Raw genomic sequence first — 17,648 nt, 5'->3', positions numbered from 1 at the left:
AGATTAGAAATCCCGAAATCACTAACAAAAAGCGTAATGAATCTGAGAAATTATTTATGTATGAATCGTTTCTAACTTCTGGAGGTTGGTGTCCATCGGTAATGCTGTGGCCAGAGATGCTTAAATTTGGTAATGGTACCTAGGTACCTAGCTACATTGTATCTGTCGCCTCGCTAAACACGGATGGATTCAATGTTTGTGTGAAAGTACAGGAGAGTTTTTTGTAGACTCTGTATTCAGCTGAAACTTTCGTAGGTGACTTTTGATGTTCTTTAAATTTTTTCCCAATAAATAAGTTAATACTTATTTATTGGGGAAAAAACAAAAAGCAATGGCCTACATTTTATGTAGGGTGAGTCCTGGTAGACCAGAGGGTTGCCAGAACCTCCCACAAACCATGGGTTATTGGCGAATGTTGGATCTTTTGTCGTTGTTGACATTTTAAATATCCCATTTGTGTACACAACTTAAATGTTGAAGGAAACGACAAACTACATTGTGACTTCAACAATGTACACTTGTTGTGCATAAATTGTGCACTAGTTGTCATAATTTTACTGGTATTGTATTTTTTGGGGGGAGAAATTCATTCAGCAAATTTTCACTCACAATTTAAAGCCATTATACACTTTCGGTAAACAGTATTGTCCAAGTCCCACACTTCGTGTATCACAACTTATATATAAAATAACAAACCTGTGAAAATTTAGGCTCAATCGGACATCGGAGTCGGGAGAAAATAATGGGAAAACTTACTCCTGTTTTCGCGCGTTTCGCCGTGTCATGACATGTGTTTATAACAAATCCGTAATTCTTGTTAACGAGAATTGATATTGTTTTACCGTTTTCTCAAAAAGTAAAGCATTTCATGGACTAATATTTCAAGAGAAGTCTTTCACCATTACCTTCTGTAAACCCTGTAAATTATTTGTAAATCTGTGAACTTTTTTTTTTTTTCTGTACCGAAAGGGTCCAATGGCTTTAAAGGAATTTAATGTACGTAGATTAGATGCAATAATGCAACCCTTGTTCCTCCGCTAGTCATGTGTTTAGTCAAACACTAGAGGGGGTATCAGCTATGAGTGTTGCTGTGCAGTGCATAGAGCTGTACATTTTAATATTTAAATTATTGAATAATCCAACAAAGATTGCTCTGATGTTGGCTATAAACATGCATGTAGAATGTAGGCCCTATTTCTAAAAATATTTGTCACGATACAACCAGATTTTTTTTGAGGGAAGACATTTGTTGGCTAATTGTATTCATTTGATTTACAATTGTTCAGTGTATACTACAATGTAATGTATTATTTGGTTTTATTCCTACACCAATGTGCGTAAAAAGCATTGTAAATTCAGTATTTTCCTGAGTTCTGTGAAAATAAAAACCCACCCATAGGTTAGGCAATTGTTACTCGGATTCGAACCCGTTCCTTTTCTTTTCTAGAGCAGATAGCTTTACAATAGTCTGCGGAGATTGCCCAGTACATAGCTACATCAAGTACACAATTAGTATGGTACAGGCAGTTTCAAATATGTACACAATAATTTTGAATACAATGATTAAGGCCCTTATATTATGCATACACTGCTGATGATGTTTAGGCCTGACCTTGTACATTATACAGCGTGCAACCAGCTAGCCAGAAATTTAATACAAGTTCATTGACTCATTGACTCAAGGATGTTTGCCTTATTATGTGGGTTTTTTTCAGGGGGAGGGGCTTGCTTGGAAGCATCAAAGGGGTTGTTGTCTTTCCATGTGAAACAAAGGTTTTTGAGTTTGTTTTTTCTTGTTTATTAACGGTGGCCATATTTTTGTATAATGTAAGCATCATTAGGCCATGCCGGGCAAATATAAATTTTTACTTGATTTAACTGGAACATTTAAAGGAACACGTTGCCTTGGATCGGTCGAGTTAGTCTTTTTTTGACTAGTGAAATTTTTGACTCCCATAAATGGCTGAACGTGGTAGTTCGCAAAGTAAAAGGAAAACCCACGCAATTTCGAGGCAAACTTGTGTGGATCATTGTACTCTACTTTTAAAACACCTTTCTAACCAATGCATTTTATAACAAACAGTGCAAACGCTTTTCAAAGACTAACTCGACCGATCCAAGGCAACGTGTTCCTTTAAAAGGGCACCAAGACAGTATTCTGGGGCATTAGAGGTAGCATGCCTCTCTGTCCTTACTCTATGCCTCTTTTAGGCCTTGAATTTTGCTCTTGAATAGGAACAGCAATTTCTCTGGTAAGGGTCACTTGAACCTTCAATGAGGAAAATGTAACTTTCTGTAGTAACTTTACAAAGGACACCTAGGCAAAAGCACAGAGCACCACCACAGCGATTGATGTAGGTGTCGTGGGTTATTTTGAGGCATGTGGACCTGTACATGTGCAAACATGTCTTGTTTTGTATACTTCTAAATATTGTGGATGGTGTATTCTAAATCCATGTGGGACAGTGTTGTTTTTATCGACTTGCACGTGTCCTAAAAAAAAAAACTTCACTCGACCACCCGCACTATCAATTATATGGTAGGCTACTCCAGGCATTTGAACATCATAATAATAATGGACATTTATATAGCGCCCACCCATGAAACATGCACCTGAGCGCTAAGCAATTAAAAAGAAAACCCATTAAAATCCTTACAGTTAAAATACCCTCTAGAGAAAAATACAGTTAAAATGTAATTATGCAGAAGCTACTCTCAATAATTAAAAACAGTAAGAATATTAACACTTAGTTAAAAAGCTGGTATTGCTACAGAGAACAAAAACACTATTTAATAGAAAAACTTTTAATTTAGGTCTTTCAGTGGACCCGCTTTTTAAATTATTTTTCGAGCACTAAAATGTGTTATTTTTTTACAGTCTATTTGCTGATATTTTTTAGGCCGAAGTAAAAGTTGAGAAGTTCAAGTAAAGAGAACAATTATTCAAAAATGTGTACTTGGAAAATTGTGTACTTGTTCTACTGTGGTAGAGGTACATGTGCCCAGGGCCCAATTTCATAGAGCTGCTTAAGCAAAAAAGTTTGCTTAAGCACGAAAATAGCTTGCTTATTTTACACATGTTACTGGCCAAATGTCATGCCATATATATTGCTTGTGAATGGTATTTATCTGTTGTTTACTTAGCATAACAATTGAGTCGAGTCTACTTGGCCGGTACTCTGATTTTACTAAGCAAGGATGTTTCTGTTTAAGCAAATTTTGTTGCTTAAGCAGAAACTGTGCCCAGGACTTTAATGACAAGACTAGTGGTCTAGTGGAGAAGGCCTTTTCACACTGTCCAAAATCTCAGTGTCGGAACCGGTTCCAAGTTGGAGATTTTTGTTCACCCCCGTTTCACACTGTAAAAATTCCAACCCGCCTCCGATCCGGGTAGCATGCTCTAGCCGGATAGATATTAACCCTGGTACTAGGGTTGAACGCCGAAAAATGCTATTTCGATCTGGATTGAGATTTTTTAACCGTTGAAAAATCTCAATCTAGGTAGAAATAGCATTTTTCGGCGTAAACTGTTATACAGTTCACGCTTCAGCCGGTTCTTGTAAAGACCAGTGTTAATGTTGCTTATCTCTGATCCGAAGTAAAAAAGAACCAGAGAGGACCTGGGTATGTTTCAACGCGGTTCAAAATGGAGGTAGTGTGAAAAGACCTTCCATCATACAAAACCGACTGTTTGTACTTGTGTTTTATCAACATTTCAGTTTACATTATGCTTACTGTGGTGGTTAAATAAACATACTCCCCTGTAACAAAGTCACCTTGAAGAGTATTAAGGCTTTTTAACATATATTTTCACCCTTTCAGACGTAACAAAAGATAATGATTATGTACTACAGGAAGCTAACAATCCCAGACATGCTAAAAGCACTAAAAGCTTTCTCTATCACTACAGCGATAATATTCTTAATTTGTATAGTTTATTCAGTCAAATTTGTATAGCGGTTACTTTTGTGTAATAGTGCTATCTTAACTACACACACTGCAAATTATTTGCCCAGTGCAAAGAAATCTGTTCTTCCCTGTCCTTCGCTAGACTGGCCAAAATGGCATAATGATCAGTGTTTGTTGATTCTGGACTTTTAACATGATAAAACCCATCTTGTTTTTCTCCTGTTCAAATCAGTGTACTAGCCATACTGAGGCTGGAAGGTTTAATATAGTCAGATTCCTGGGCTAATTGTCACCTTCATTAGGCCCCTAAAGAAAAGAAGACAGAGATACTTAGCCGTGTCACTGCAAACCTTTTTTTGTTCTGGTCTTTTTCCCCTCTTGTCATGCTTGTAGTAATCAAATTTTAAAAGTGACTGAGTTGGCGGCTTTGGCTGAAGCTGTTGCTAAGGCTGTGGCTAAGAGCAGCCTGTGCTTCCATGCATGTTGATGTGGTGGTCCAGCCACAGCCATAATCCACAGCAAACAATAGAGACATAGCTAGCTATTGATGTATTTTCAAACCGAGGAGTTAGTTTAGCCACTTGTTGATGTTCATGTTTAAAATTGTAAACATCAGGGCCCAATTCCAAAAAAGCTGTTTGGCAGAAAACTCCTTTGCTAAGCAAAAAATGAGCGGGGTACCAGTCACTGGTAAAGAAATTGGTATTTTGGCGGGTAACCTCTTTTCATTTTAAGCAAGAGTTTTTCTATTTGCAAGATTCTGTGCTTATTTTACCATGCTTTATAAAATTGTGCCAAGGTCTTGCTCTATGCATTGACCGCACACCTACATTGTTAACAAAGGGCACCAGATATTTGCATGTAGTTTACTGTCATTTCTCTGAAATTCCAGGCCAGTTTTATCTGAACACTTCATGGGCTTTTGAAACAACTTCCTGTCGTGAACATAATACTGTTCGTGAGATGCTAATTCCCTGCATAAAAACAGTAGTTTGTCCTTTTTCCTGCCACCAACTGATACTTTAACTACAGGAAGTAATTCATTCAGGGGTTTTGTAATGACGTTATTGCAGATTGATACAGGAAGTCATTCAAGATGCAATATTTTCACAAGGAATGACAAATATTCAGAGGCACAATACTACAAATGCCTGATCACATGCTGATAGTGATAAGCTCTTTATTTTTAAAGCATGGATAAAGGTCTTGGCACATCAATTTAGTCAGGTATCATACATTGTCATCAGTGTACCTACAGTATGTATGTGTTGTTGCTATCCCCTACAATTGCAAATTTAAGTCACTGCTCCCCCCCTCCCCCTTTTCCCCGAAAAAAAGTAAAGTACCGAAAAAAAGTAAAGTATATTTAGGCCTGATTCTTCACGGAGGCAACGAAGGCGATTGCCTCCGTGTCCCCTTGTTGCCTTGGTGCCCTTGAAATGCTCCAGTACAAATTTGCAATGTCATCATAGGGTGCCCTTTACCAAGAAGAAAATGCCTAGGTGCTCTTGCCCTTTCAAAAACGAAGCATACAGCCCTGTTATTCAAAATTTATTTTTTATTTTTTTAAGACATGGAATTTCGTCTTTTAGAGGGAAAGGGCATTTTTTTTAAGGGCACTTCCAGTGAAAAATCTTAAAGTTTATGGGAAATGTTTGAAGGGGGAACCTAGGCCAAGACCAGACATGCAGACTTTTTAAAATCAGCCTGTCGGTAAATAAATTTTGTTTTGTATTTTTTTCCCAAATAGGCTAAGTAAAGTCATGTTCTTTGATCTACTTCTCTATAGCATACTGTTCCCAATAGATCCTTGAATTTATAGGTGATGTGACCTCTGTTTACATTCAAACCGCCCTCTGTTGACAAAACACTAGCTGGCTGCCAAAACACATACGGTTATACCCGTCGGTATGCACGCGAATCATGTTATGGTTTTCGAGTGACGTCAGAGGTCACATCGTCTATATATCCAGGGTTTATCAATAGGTGGGCATGCTGTCATCTCAACATACCTCCTAAAATCTGGATCCCAATTTCAGAATTTTTGGTCACAAGTGACTCTCACTTCTCTTCTGATTGCGTGTTTACATTAATGTTACAAACAGCCCTTGGGAAGATTTAATTCACTGCTTGCGATTGTTGACATATCACCATTAACAAACTACTGTGCATTAGTAATTCCATCCTCATGCCAGAATTAATTCGCTACATGAGCTTGGCTTGCAGCACTATAGCACTCAGTGGCTTTCAGTGGTTGCTTAACAACTGTCTGGTCATTAATCATTTTGAGTAATATTTAATTATTGTTTGATTAAGAAAATCCCACATCAGTGTTCATTCAACACCCAGCTCAATCATCTTGTGACATCTAAAAAGCTTTCTAGTGTTTAGGGAAACAAAATTGTGTTCATCTTTATTTTGCAAATGCATGCATTCAATTTATTGCAAGTCAACTGTTTGTCAACTCAAGTAATGAATTTGGTTCTAAGGCTGGTTTGTAGCCATTTTAGATTAAAGGTCCTTTTTATCATTTACAAAATATGAAATGCAAATAATGAACATGTCGCTCTTAGCCGACAATGTCTGATGTCTATTAGTCAAGTTGGTTCAGGCTTATAATTTATGCGTGTATGCACGACAAACCTAATTAAAATCATAAAATAAAACCGTACAATCCTGTATAATTTTCTTGTTTGAGCTTTAATCGCTTTAATGCTGCAAACAGAGTCGATCAAAGTATCACACTTTTAGATCTTAGGGAAGACATTCTTATTTTCAGTTAGCCATCAGACCATCAAGGCCCTCTGTGTACTTTTTGTTGCTCAGGGCAGCTAGACATCCCTAGATTTCACCGCCACTTATCGTCAACAAGATTGGCCATATTTTAGGCATACAAGCTCCGTGTACTTTGGCTTGGCTCCTTGTGGATTCCACAAACCATCCCCTCAAAGGTTTTCGGTACTTTTGTGCGACAGAAAATGCAAAACGCCCACAGATTCACATCAACTTGTTGTTTTAGAGGAATTAGTATTATTAAAACAAAATTCAAAAAATTATTTTTGTCTCAGTGAGACGAAAATTATTTTTTAGCATTCACAGCGGATTTATGTGACTCTCCTGAAAACATTGCTCTGTGATTTTCACTTTTTTTTTTTATCTTCAAAAACTTGATGGCTAATGAAGCTGGAACTTCTATAGGTAAATAATATCAATCACAGTGCCGTGGGGATTCATGTCAAAAACTTGATCTACGAAAGGTATCAAAACCCTCTAATGACTGCTCAGTTGAGATCCATTTGCATCTTTGTCTCATCCGTGACGGAGCTTGCCTACGATGGAACCTTAAAGGCCATGTCACACGGGGCAATTTTCTGGCAATCTTGGGGCAATCAAAACTGCTAGCGTTAGCAACCAGGTTGCTCAGAGAAAAGGCATTTAACCCCATAGGAGAAAAACAAGTTGAGCAAGATTGATATTGATTGATACAAAATTTTAAATAAAGCCTTTCGTTGCTCGAAATTTTCATTGGACCGCAGGCTTTGGTCCGGCGAATTTAATGTCAGGTTGGGTAAAACTCATTTTTTGAAAAGCCCAGCAGACCTGTGGTTTCCTGTCGAATACCTCACTGTGTGTTAATATCTTCAGAACATGGGCAAAATTTAATGATGTGCAAACATTGACTTTGAGTCTGATAGAACTTTCAATTCTGTTGAGTAGCAAAGGATATTTACCCTAAAGACAAGTGAGATCTTCTCCCAGTGTTCATACGAATATGAGCAGTTTAAATTTAAAAACAGTTTAAATACTGGTCTTATAAAGAAAAAAGGGCCAGTAAAAATTGTTGAGCTAAAAACAGTGTGATTGTAGATTATCCCATCACATTCAAGCCCTGCCTTTAATTAAACACAATAAAATACTCAGCACAAAAAGCTTATTGTTCTTCTGAAATTAGTTTCCAGCCCAAGCGCCATATGTTTCAATTGCACTCGTACCTGGTCCCCTTAAATATCTTTTTAATAGCATTTATAAAATTGATCATCGAGCTCGCTGAAGAGTCGCGTTGTGTTGTTGATCACATTAGCGCAGTCAGTTGTCACTGGCTACGTATATTCTATACACAGATCTATCCTAAGGTTCCCACATTCACATGATGCGGAGACCAGACTCTCACATACTCGTACGTATCATTGAGACCAGTCTGTGAACATTTCGTCTGGAGCAAGTTGTATTTCTGCGACACAATCATGTAGGCGAGATGGGTGACTAATATTTAACAGATCAACCCCAAGACAACTTCATCAATAACAAGAGGCGAGAGCTCCCTGCTGTTGATTATAATTTATATTCCGTTGCTTTGCTGATCACGAAGCACCTGGGTTGAGCTTCACACGTTGCGAGGTGTTGACACAATGGGTGTGGATTTCAGTACGAGTGTTTGACAGTGGGGATTGTTTCGGGGTGGACAAAATGGGGAAAATTCTTCGGCAAGAAACGAGTAGGAAAAGGTAAGAGGGAATTGTTCATTTGTTTTGTTGTATTGGCGGATCATTACATGTTTAGTTTGTCTTAATGTTGTGTTTTTGTGCATGCCTTTGGATATTTTAGGGAATACATCATTGGTTGTTGGAGGAGTGAATTCATCCTGTACAATTACAAATGCACCATCAAAAAAACCTGTGGATATGTAATCAAGTAATAAACCACAGTGCAAACTGACTGGGTGAATTGTTTAAATAACGTGGAGTTGATCAAAGAACAATTTACAACAGGGGGACTGGAATGTGTGCCGGCGCTCTACCAACTAAGCTACAGTGTATCTAGTTGTAACTCTGGTGATCTCCACACTTTGTCAATACCTTTATATTAGGTTGCCATTGAGAAGTTGGCACCCCAGTGAAAGATCATTGACAAAACAGGAGACCGTCAACATATGGCTAGATAGCTCAGTTGATAGAGCCCCGACGCATTATTTTGTAGGTTGGAGGTTTGAGTCCGGCTCTATTAAATTTTCTTTATTTTTAACCCCAAATTATGTAACTCTACCCAGTCAGTTTTATTATTTGAAACTTAATCATTAATCAAGTTACATGTTGTTGGTCATGTTTCAGTGTAACTGCAAGCAAGGAATACCATTTAGCAGATTTTTTGTAACAGGTGTTTCTGGTCTTCAATGTGCGCTTAGGAAATTAGGAATTGGCCCATGGCTTCTTTGTTGAAGATTCCAAATACATGATTGATCAAATATAATGACATTCCTCCCTGTCTCATTAATAATGGAAATGACTTGCTTGTTACTAGTGATATGAATTATTTAATGTTATTCATTTTGTTATGGAAACTGGGCCATGGACATAGTTAGTCTCGCCTGTATCCAAACGATGGACCCTGTTTGAGCAACTTGGTTTCTTTCCCAATTATGTTGTAAGACCGAAGTTTTATCAGATGTTCTGTAGGGCCCCTATACAGTATAATAACGATTCTGAACAGCAATTTCTACAGAAAAATAACTTGTTTTACCTTTTTTATTTTGTTTTATTAAACGTTCATCTAGCGAAAGGGCATTATATGTTGGAACTTGTTGACAAAACCAGGCTTGGTCTTTTTCTTGTTAGTGCATGGTTGACTTTTATAGAGCTTAACGGAACTGTAAAGTTTTTTGTATGATGGCTGTTTTGAGCTAAGTGAATGATCGGATGATAATGACGTTGTTGATTGGTGCTCGGTTTTATAACCAAACAATATTTGGTTTTCACCCTTAGCTCGGTTCCTCTGGGTCATTTTGGAAACAACATTCATTTCATTTCATTCCAATGGCTTCCACCAGACATTTGTGATATGGCTTTCCAAATGTTCCTGTCTAGCAATTGCCTATAGATGTCCTCACTATCATACATGTACTACAGTGTAGGTCAGGTTGGAGTCTTCACATAGTTGGTTGATATAACATGTACAGGTCTTGACAGGCCTTCCTCTGCTCCTCTTTTCGTGTATTTGTTGCCACAGTACAAAATCTGACTTGCAAACAATACACGATATATAAGAAGAAACTATAAATAAATAGTAAACTTGCGATAACAACCATGTGTAAATCTCTTAGGGTGAGTGTTGGCTCTGAAAAGAGCCGGTTGGGTCTCGACGTTTCAAACAGTATACTCAGCTCGTCTTCAGGAGATACACGTATTTACCCTGTATCACACTAGTTAGCATTCCCGCAATCCATTCCCGTTCAATAAAAATCCATGAAGTTCTTCTTCCTGAGAAAAATTAACAATCTTGCTACATACTTGGTACGTAGGTGTGCATAGCCCATACAGCTATGGCATAGCCACAACCATGGTACACTTTTTGTTACTGCAAAAAAAAAAAGCAAAAAGAACAACAGATAAATATTGAGTGACTATTGAGTCGACAAACTCAATCACTTGTTACTCATAATTGACACGGTGACTGTTATTACTGATATAAACAATAATATTGCTAACCAGAATAAGGTAACTGTTACCAGCCAAATACCATGTTTTATGTACAATTTGTGACTGGTATTCTGGTCATTTCTGCTTAAAAGCAGCAAATGCTAAGCCATATTTTCTGCATTTATAAGTGGCTCTATGAAATTGCCATAGATTTAGCTATTGCTTGGATAACATTAAAAAAAACTGCAGTGGAAATGCGTGCCAATTTGGGCCAAGGTCAATTATTATTATAGATCTAAGAAAAGATACAGTAATAAACAACATAATTAAAGGAATGTTATAGTTATTGGTCTTGGAAATGTTTGATGATGTTGTTTTGGGGAAACACCAGAAAACAACCCTTGGAAGATAGCATTGAAGTTGGGCATTGATTTGAGAATCTCCAGTGTTTCTATTTTAATTTTAATACAAAACATGCAAAAATTATATGCGTCAGATTTTTCTATGTAGGAGTCATCAAAATTATTTTAAATTTGTTGATGTTTCTTTTCATTCCAATACACACAAATTATTGTAAATAATTGTCTTTTATGTAAAAGAACAAAAAGGAGTGCATCATGATGCGAGTCCAATAATTATTTTAAATTTTCGCTATTTCGTAGAACTTTACAGAGAATTGATTACAAAAACTATAGCTATAGACCGTTATCACAAAGTGGCCATCTTGATTTTTCTCCATTCCAACTCACGTAACCAAACTGAGGCTGGACGAAATAATAGTCTGGTGCCATGCTTGCACAATGACTGTGAGCATTCATAACTGTTATGGAAACAGGGAACATGACCAAGATGGTGACAGCGTGACAAAGGTCTATATAATCCTCCGATGATGATTATTAAACAATTTGTTTCAGAATATTTGCACTGAATTTAATATTAACAGTTTCTAGTGCTTGATCGCATATCATTCCCTGTGGACCAATCGGAATCCTCCAAGGAGTCAAGCAGGTGTTCCAATACTGAATATTCAACATGAGCATTCTATAAATGAAACACAATGTTTGTTAATCATTTATCCATTTGGCCAGGCCGGTTCAGTATAAAGGACATAATTACATTTCTGATGGATTGAAACTTGATTAATGAACTAAGACCATCTAAATTGGTCTTACTGTAGTTTAATCAGTAACTCATGGATTTAATGACTTGCAACAATTTCATAAAGTACAGCATATTAAATTTAAAAAAATGTATTTTTATGGAATTATTATTAGTCTCTTTGAATGAACGCATATTTATAAAAATGTCAGATGTACCGTGGGTTAATTTTACTTAAAATATTTGTGTACCTGCTGTACTTACAAGACCATGTAAAGGTAATGTAATGTACTGATTTTTTTGATTTTTTTTTCCTTTTTCCCTTTGATGTTCATACTTATTTTTTGTAATATTTGAACAGATGCGGTCTTGGTCAAATTAATTAATAATGAAGGAGGCCTAATAGGTTACATTTTTGTCATTTTTTGCAGTGTACTATACTATGGAATATCGTTTGCTGCATGAAATTTCCACTTACTGTATATATTGTATATGATTTGGGGTTAAACAAAGAAAAACTGACTGGGGCGGGATTTGAACCAATGTCAAGACCTCAGAATTAATCCCTGGCTAAACGGCAGTTAACAATTGTATGGCTTCTGACTGGCACCTCAAACAAAAATATTGATAGGGAGACGTTCAACATAGGGCTGGATACATGGTGCTCAGTTGGTATAGCGCTGACACAATAACTTTGGCCGATATGCAAAAATAAACAAACACACTAAGTAATTTTAAATAATTAAGAGAAAACCAATATGCTTTAGATTACATAGTAGGATTTCAAAACCAAGATAATCACCAGGTAGAAATTATTCCGAAGACCTTGTTTCAGAAATGGGTTTGACAAATTCTTGGGAAAACCCTGAACTGACAGTCAGGGTCACGTGATGTTGTACTGTGGTATTCCAGTATGTTGTAAAGCTCCTAACCTCTTTGAGTGTACCAGCATAAGTATTATGTTTTGGGGAAAAATTGTGTTCATGGAATTGCTCAGTTTTCCTGCTGAACTGCTACATAAAAGGACCGAACCATATGGCCTTAAAACTCCTGGTGTTTTGTGGCAGACAGACATAAATGAGGATTTATAAAACCACATTGTTGATAAGTTAATTTTGTTTTAAAAAACATACATGTAGTCACAAACAAGCAAGTTTTGGGTGTCCAAACTTGCTGGAAATTTAATAACTGTGTGTCCAAATTGTCCACTTACAAAACATGTATCATGATAAAAGATAAAACAGGTTGTACGTACACATTTTAAACAGGTTGTCCAATAGACACCCAGATCCCCTCTGACTAATGCTGTGCGGACAATTCAAAGAGTTGCATTTATCTTGTTTCCTAGGAAGAAGCATCTTAAGTCACTCATGGTATATACATGATCATTGGATGTATGAAGAAAACACTCGCATGCAACTTATGTTCAAACAATTTCAAAATTATCCTTTAAGCTGGTATTGTCCAACATTTAGCTTTGAAATGCATGCACTCACATTTTATTGAAATTCATGTGTATTAGCATTTCAATTGAATAAGCAGCATACACTCTAACAACTCTGATGCAAGCTCGATTTATTCGTCCATAAATTGCCATGTATCTCTCGTCTCGCTTTAACAGAAGACAAAATACAGGTTAAATTTCGTAAAAAAAACACCTCACATTTCAGGCAGACATACATTGTGTACTAACCACTCAGGATAATTGGTAATGGAAACAAAGTCTTGCAAATAAAGCTTTTAGAATAAAATTACTGTATAATTATAAATTGTATTTGTGGATATTTTGAACAGGAAGTTAGTCAGCCCCATCCATTAGTTTGCACTCAACCATGTAAACACTAATGTAGCATGTGTGCAAATAGGCTTGCATAATATGGGCGGTTTATTTAAAGGAACACGTTGCCTTGGATCGGTCGAGTTGGTCTTTGAAAAGCGTTTGTAACCGTTTTTTATAAAATGCATATGGGTAGAAAGATGTTGTAAAAGTAGAATACAATGATCCACACAAACATGCCTCGAAATTGCGTGGTTTTCCTTTTACCTCGTCGACTAACACGTCGGCCATTTATGGGGGTCAAAATTTTGACTCCCATAAATGGCCAACGGTGTTAGTTCGCACAGTAGAAGGAAAACCACGCCATTTCGAGGCAAACTTGTGTGGATCATTGTATTCTACTTTTAAAACATCTTTCCAACCATATGCATTATATAAAAAACGGTTACAAACGCTTTTGTTTTGACCAACTCGTCCGATCCAAGGCAACGTGTTCCTTTAATCATCAGACATGTCTTAATTTAGTTTCAGTATCATTTACTGATCATGGCAAAATTTCATGGTTCTGCTTACCGACGAATTCTGCGCTTATGATCACCGATCGCCGCCTACTACATGTATGCAAGTGCCGAATGTCTGCGCTAGCTGTGTAAGCGTATTAAGGCCTAGTAACATGGAGTAGGCATGCACAAAAGCAAAAAATCACCGCTAAAAATAACCCGTGGCGTGAAATATGTTTGTAAGAAGCGCAGAGTTCCCTGCTTCTGTAAGCGCAGATTCTTTGCCTACGGTAAGTAGAGCCATGACAATGGGCCCAGGCAGCGTGCCCAGGCAGTATGATTGCTGCCCACCATCTTTGTTGTGTTCCCTGCCTGCAATTGGCAATGTTACATACATGTAGATACTGGTTCAAAAGAGGAGTCTGACTATTTTGCCATACCAGGTGAAACATCTCCCCTTTTTTTATCACATCTTTATAATTAGCCCAGTTATTTTGTATCCTTTTTGTGTTGGTCGTTTTCTTCTGTTGATTGACTATTTAAGTACTTTGGAGGTGCCTAGGCCCATTTAATTTATTTAATGACTGCATCTTTTTGTAGTTATTTTGTATTACATTAGGCCTATGCTGTGTCTGCATGCATGAAGTGTATTGGTGTTTGGTTTTAAAATGAGCACTTTATACTCAATACTTTCCCGAGTTATGTAAATAGAAACCATTTCAAATCACCCGCGTTGGATTTAAACCCTTGACCTTTGCATTGCTAGAGCATTTGTCTAACCACTAGACCACCAAGCTAGCCCAGTGGCTAGAGGCAGTTCAAATCGTATGTTTTAGCAGTGTGTACCGCAATGATTTGATAGGGGATGCTAGTTTTGCATCGGGATATTTTTTTTACCTCTACACCGATGTGTATACGTGTAGCACTGTTGTATATATTTTTTGTTGTGTTTAAGACGTTCCATTTATAAGCTTCGGCTTCTTGTGTAACGCCTCCACAAAGTGATTTTTTTGTAACAATTGTTTGGTTTTTTCTAAAGTGCTTATATCATGCGATAATAAATGTTTGAAATAAAATGAAATACTCAATACTAAACCCCTAGTTCTGTGAAAAAAAAATACGAATAAATATATTGCAAAATAAATTACACCCACGTGAAGAAACAAGGAGGAAATGACACCGGCTGGAATAAATGCTTGTTTGGTTGCCCTGAAAATGTATTGGTCTAGCGTCAACAGACTTGTCATTTTTTATCACTTTTAAATAAAGTGAATGGATAACCATGAGTTGAATCAATAACTCAAGTAGGAAATGATCGCCATGGTGATTTGAGTACTCAGGAAATTTGCCCTGAATTCAGTTGACAGCGAATGCTTAAATGTTTCCATGTAACCATGGGGCAAAGTCAGGTTTTGAAAATGATTTTTACTTGTTTTATTTTTATTTTACATAGGGAAATGTACACTGTGTTTATAATATTTTTGAAAATACCAAATCTGTTTACTTTAGAGATTGAAGATAGTCTTGCTTAATTTTGTGTTGACATTTGTCATACCCAGTGGGTCACCAGACATTTTCATTTTTGGAGGGGAACCCCCACCCCAACCCCCCCGGTTACGGAACTACAATGTAATCAGGGAACCATAGTGCAATGATACGTGTTGTCAACAGAATGTGTAACCTTTATTAACAAAAAGAGTGATCTTTAATATTCGGGTGTGTGTGTGTGTGTAGGGGGGGGGTGGTGATTATGGCAGTCAAAATACAACACTGGTTATATGTATGGGAAATTTGGTTTCACAGGCATAATACTTTACGGAGGCAACACAGGCAACTCCATTCCCCCAGGTCATTGTCTTGGTGCCCTTGAAATGCCCTAGTAGAAATTTATAATTTCCTCATAGGGTGCCCTTTACCAAGAAGAAAATGCCTTGGTGCTCTTGCCCTTTCAAAAACGAAGCGTACAGGCCTGGTTTCATAATTTTCACATCAATTCAAGAGTTATAAAAATTACGGAACTACAATGTAATCAGGGAACCAGAGTGCAATTATACGTGTTGTCAACAGAATGTGTAACCTTTATTAACAAAAAGAGTGATCTTTAATATTCGGTGTGTGTGTCTTTCCTCTTTCCTTGATATGACAATTTTCATTTTCATAAAATATAAGATTAATTGTTTTCTTTCATTGAGATGTGTACAAACCATGCCTGCAGAAAGTCCAGGCTCGGTGGCTTCGCTGTTATACCGTAAAGAGTTTTTGTCAACACATGAAAAACAGGTTTCAGGACCCTCTGCCATCGCTATACACTGTAGATTTCATTTCTACCAATTCATATCAACAGGGATGTGTAGAATTTGAAACTTTGCATTGTGGAAACACAGTATGGAAAGGTTTGCGGTAACACCATGTAATGACTATCTCTAAATGAGTTGGGGTGGGTCTGAAAAGAAACAAATTGGTTTCAACTCAACATTTCGATCAGAGCATACTAATCGTCTTCTGGAGAAAGCTTTTCCCGGAAAACGATCAGAGCATAAAAAGATTGAAATGTCGAGTTGAAACCAACGGTTCTATTCAAAACCACCCCAACTACATGTAATGTAAAGATAGTCATTACATGGTGTTACCGCAAACCTTTCCAAACAGAGAAGTGATTTCTCCATTTTCAATGGGAAATCCGGTTTTGTTGACCCCCTCCCCAAATTAACTTCTCTTGTAAATAACTGAGACCAAATTGATTTAAACACATTAAGACCAATGCTCCAGATTGAAGAGTTTGGCTTTTAAAACCAGATACAATTGTTTGTAAGCAGGCTTTGCACTTGCACTATTTATTTTTTGTTAATTCATATTTTAATTTTTTTATTTTCACTATGCAGATTCCACCAACACCTGGACCACTTCATCAACAGCATCCCCCTACATGTGACCGTGTTTGTTTTAGTTACTGGCAACTGCTTCATTGTTGCTGGTGAACTACTCCTTTCATATAATATGATACAAAATGGTAAGGTTCTTCTCCCCAATATCTAAATTTAAGATTGTTTCTACCCTAGTTTCCAGTATTGCATCCCCCTTGTCTTAAAGGCACTGGATGCCTTCGGTAATTGTCCAAGACCGGTATTCTCACTTGATGTATCCCAACAATAAACATGTACGCGAGTTTATTTTAGTAACTGGCAACTGCGTCACTGTTGCTGGTGAACTACTCAGACTGTCCTATAATATGATACAAAATGATAAGGATCCCCTCCCTTAAATCTGAATTTAAGATTGTTTCTAGTGTAGTTTCCAGTATTGCATCCCCTTGTCTTAAGCTAGTAGGCATACGTTTTCAGCTTTCAAAATGGTCCTAAGCAGAACAACTTGAATTTGATAGCGCTGTTCAGGCACGTATGCTTCATTTTTTAAAGGGCAATGGCACCAAGGACATTTTCTTTTTGGTAAAGGGCACCCTATGAGGAAATTGTAAATTTCTAAGTGGGCACCAAGGCCCTGACCAGGGGGCATGGAGGCAATTGTCTTTGTTGCCTCCATGCAATATCAGGCTTTGCTGTTTACGATTATTGTAATGTTGTAAAGACCACAGGATTTGTATACACTTTTAACTGGACCAGCATTTATTTACATGAACCAAATGTAATGAGGAGGAATTTCTACACAGTTTAAAATGAACATGTGAATTATTTTTTATTTGTACAAGCACTTGGAGAATGTCTCATTAACTTGGTCTTAAAGAATTTACCCCCAAATAATTGAGAGATATTTCCAAAACCCAAGATCAACCTTGAACTTAAGTTTCTTGTTTTTTATAAAAGTACACAGTGAGTGAGGTATTTCTAATCTATTTATTGAAAACACTTGTACGGTCACAAGTTTACTGGCCCTAGGCTAAAAAAACACTGGCCGTGGGTCTGTGGTCCAGTGTACGTAATTTTGAGCCATGAG

The 17,648-nt window shown here is 37.1% G+C and overlaps 1 protein-coding gene across 2 annotated transcripts in view; it reads left to right on the top strand.

The window, feature by feature from the left end:
- Positions 1–17,648, top strand: part of LOC139941976 (voltage-gated hydrogen channel 1-like) — a 36,180-nt gene that overhangs the window by 980 nt on the left and 17,552 nt on the right. Inside the window, exons 1-2 of one of the 2 annotated variants that reach the window (XM_071938626.1) lie at positions 8,152–8,414; positions 16,580–16,707. In XM_071938626.1, coding sequence (XP_071794727.1) covers positions 8,377–8,414; positions 16,580–16,707 — 166 coding nt within the window. In that variant the 5' untranslated portion in view covers positions 8,152–8,376. Of the gene's footprint in view, positions 1–8,151; positions 8,415–16,579; positions 16,708–17,648 lie in introns of those variants that run through there. The other variant, XM_071938625.1, reaches the window with a different exon arrangement.

This window comes from Asterias amurensis, chromosome 9 (assembly GCF_032118995.1).
Source record: "Asterias amurensis chromosome 9, ASM3211899v1".
NCBI lineage: Eukaryota > Metazoa > Echinodermata > Asteroidea > Forcipulatida > Asteriidae > Asterias > Asterias amurensis.
Note: the sequence above shows the minus strand (reverse complement) of the source record. Positions and strands in the feature narration are given on the sequence as shown.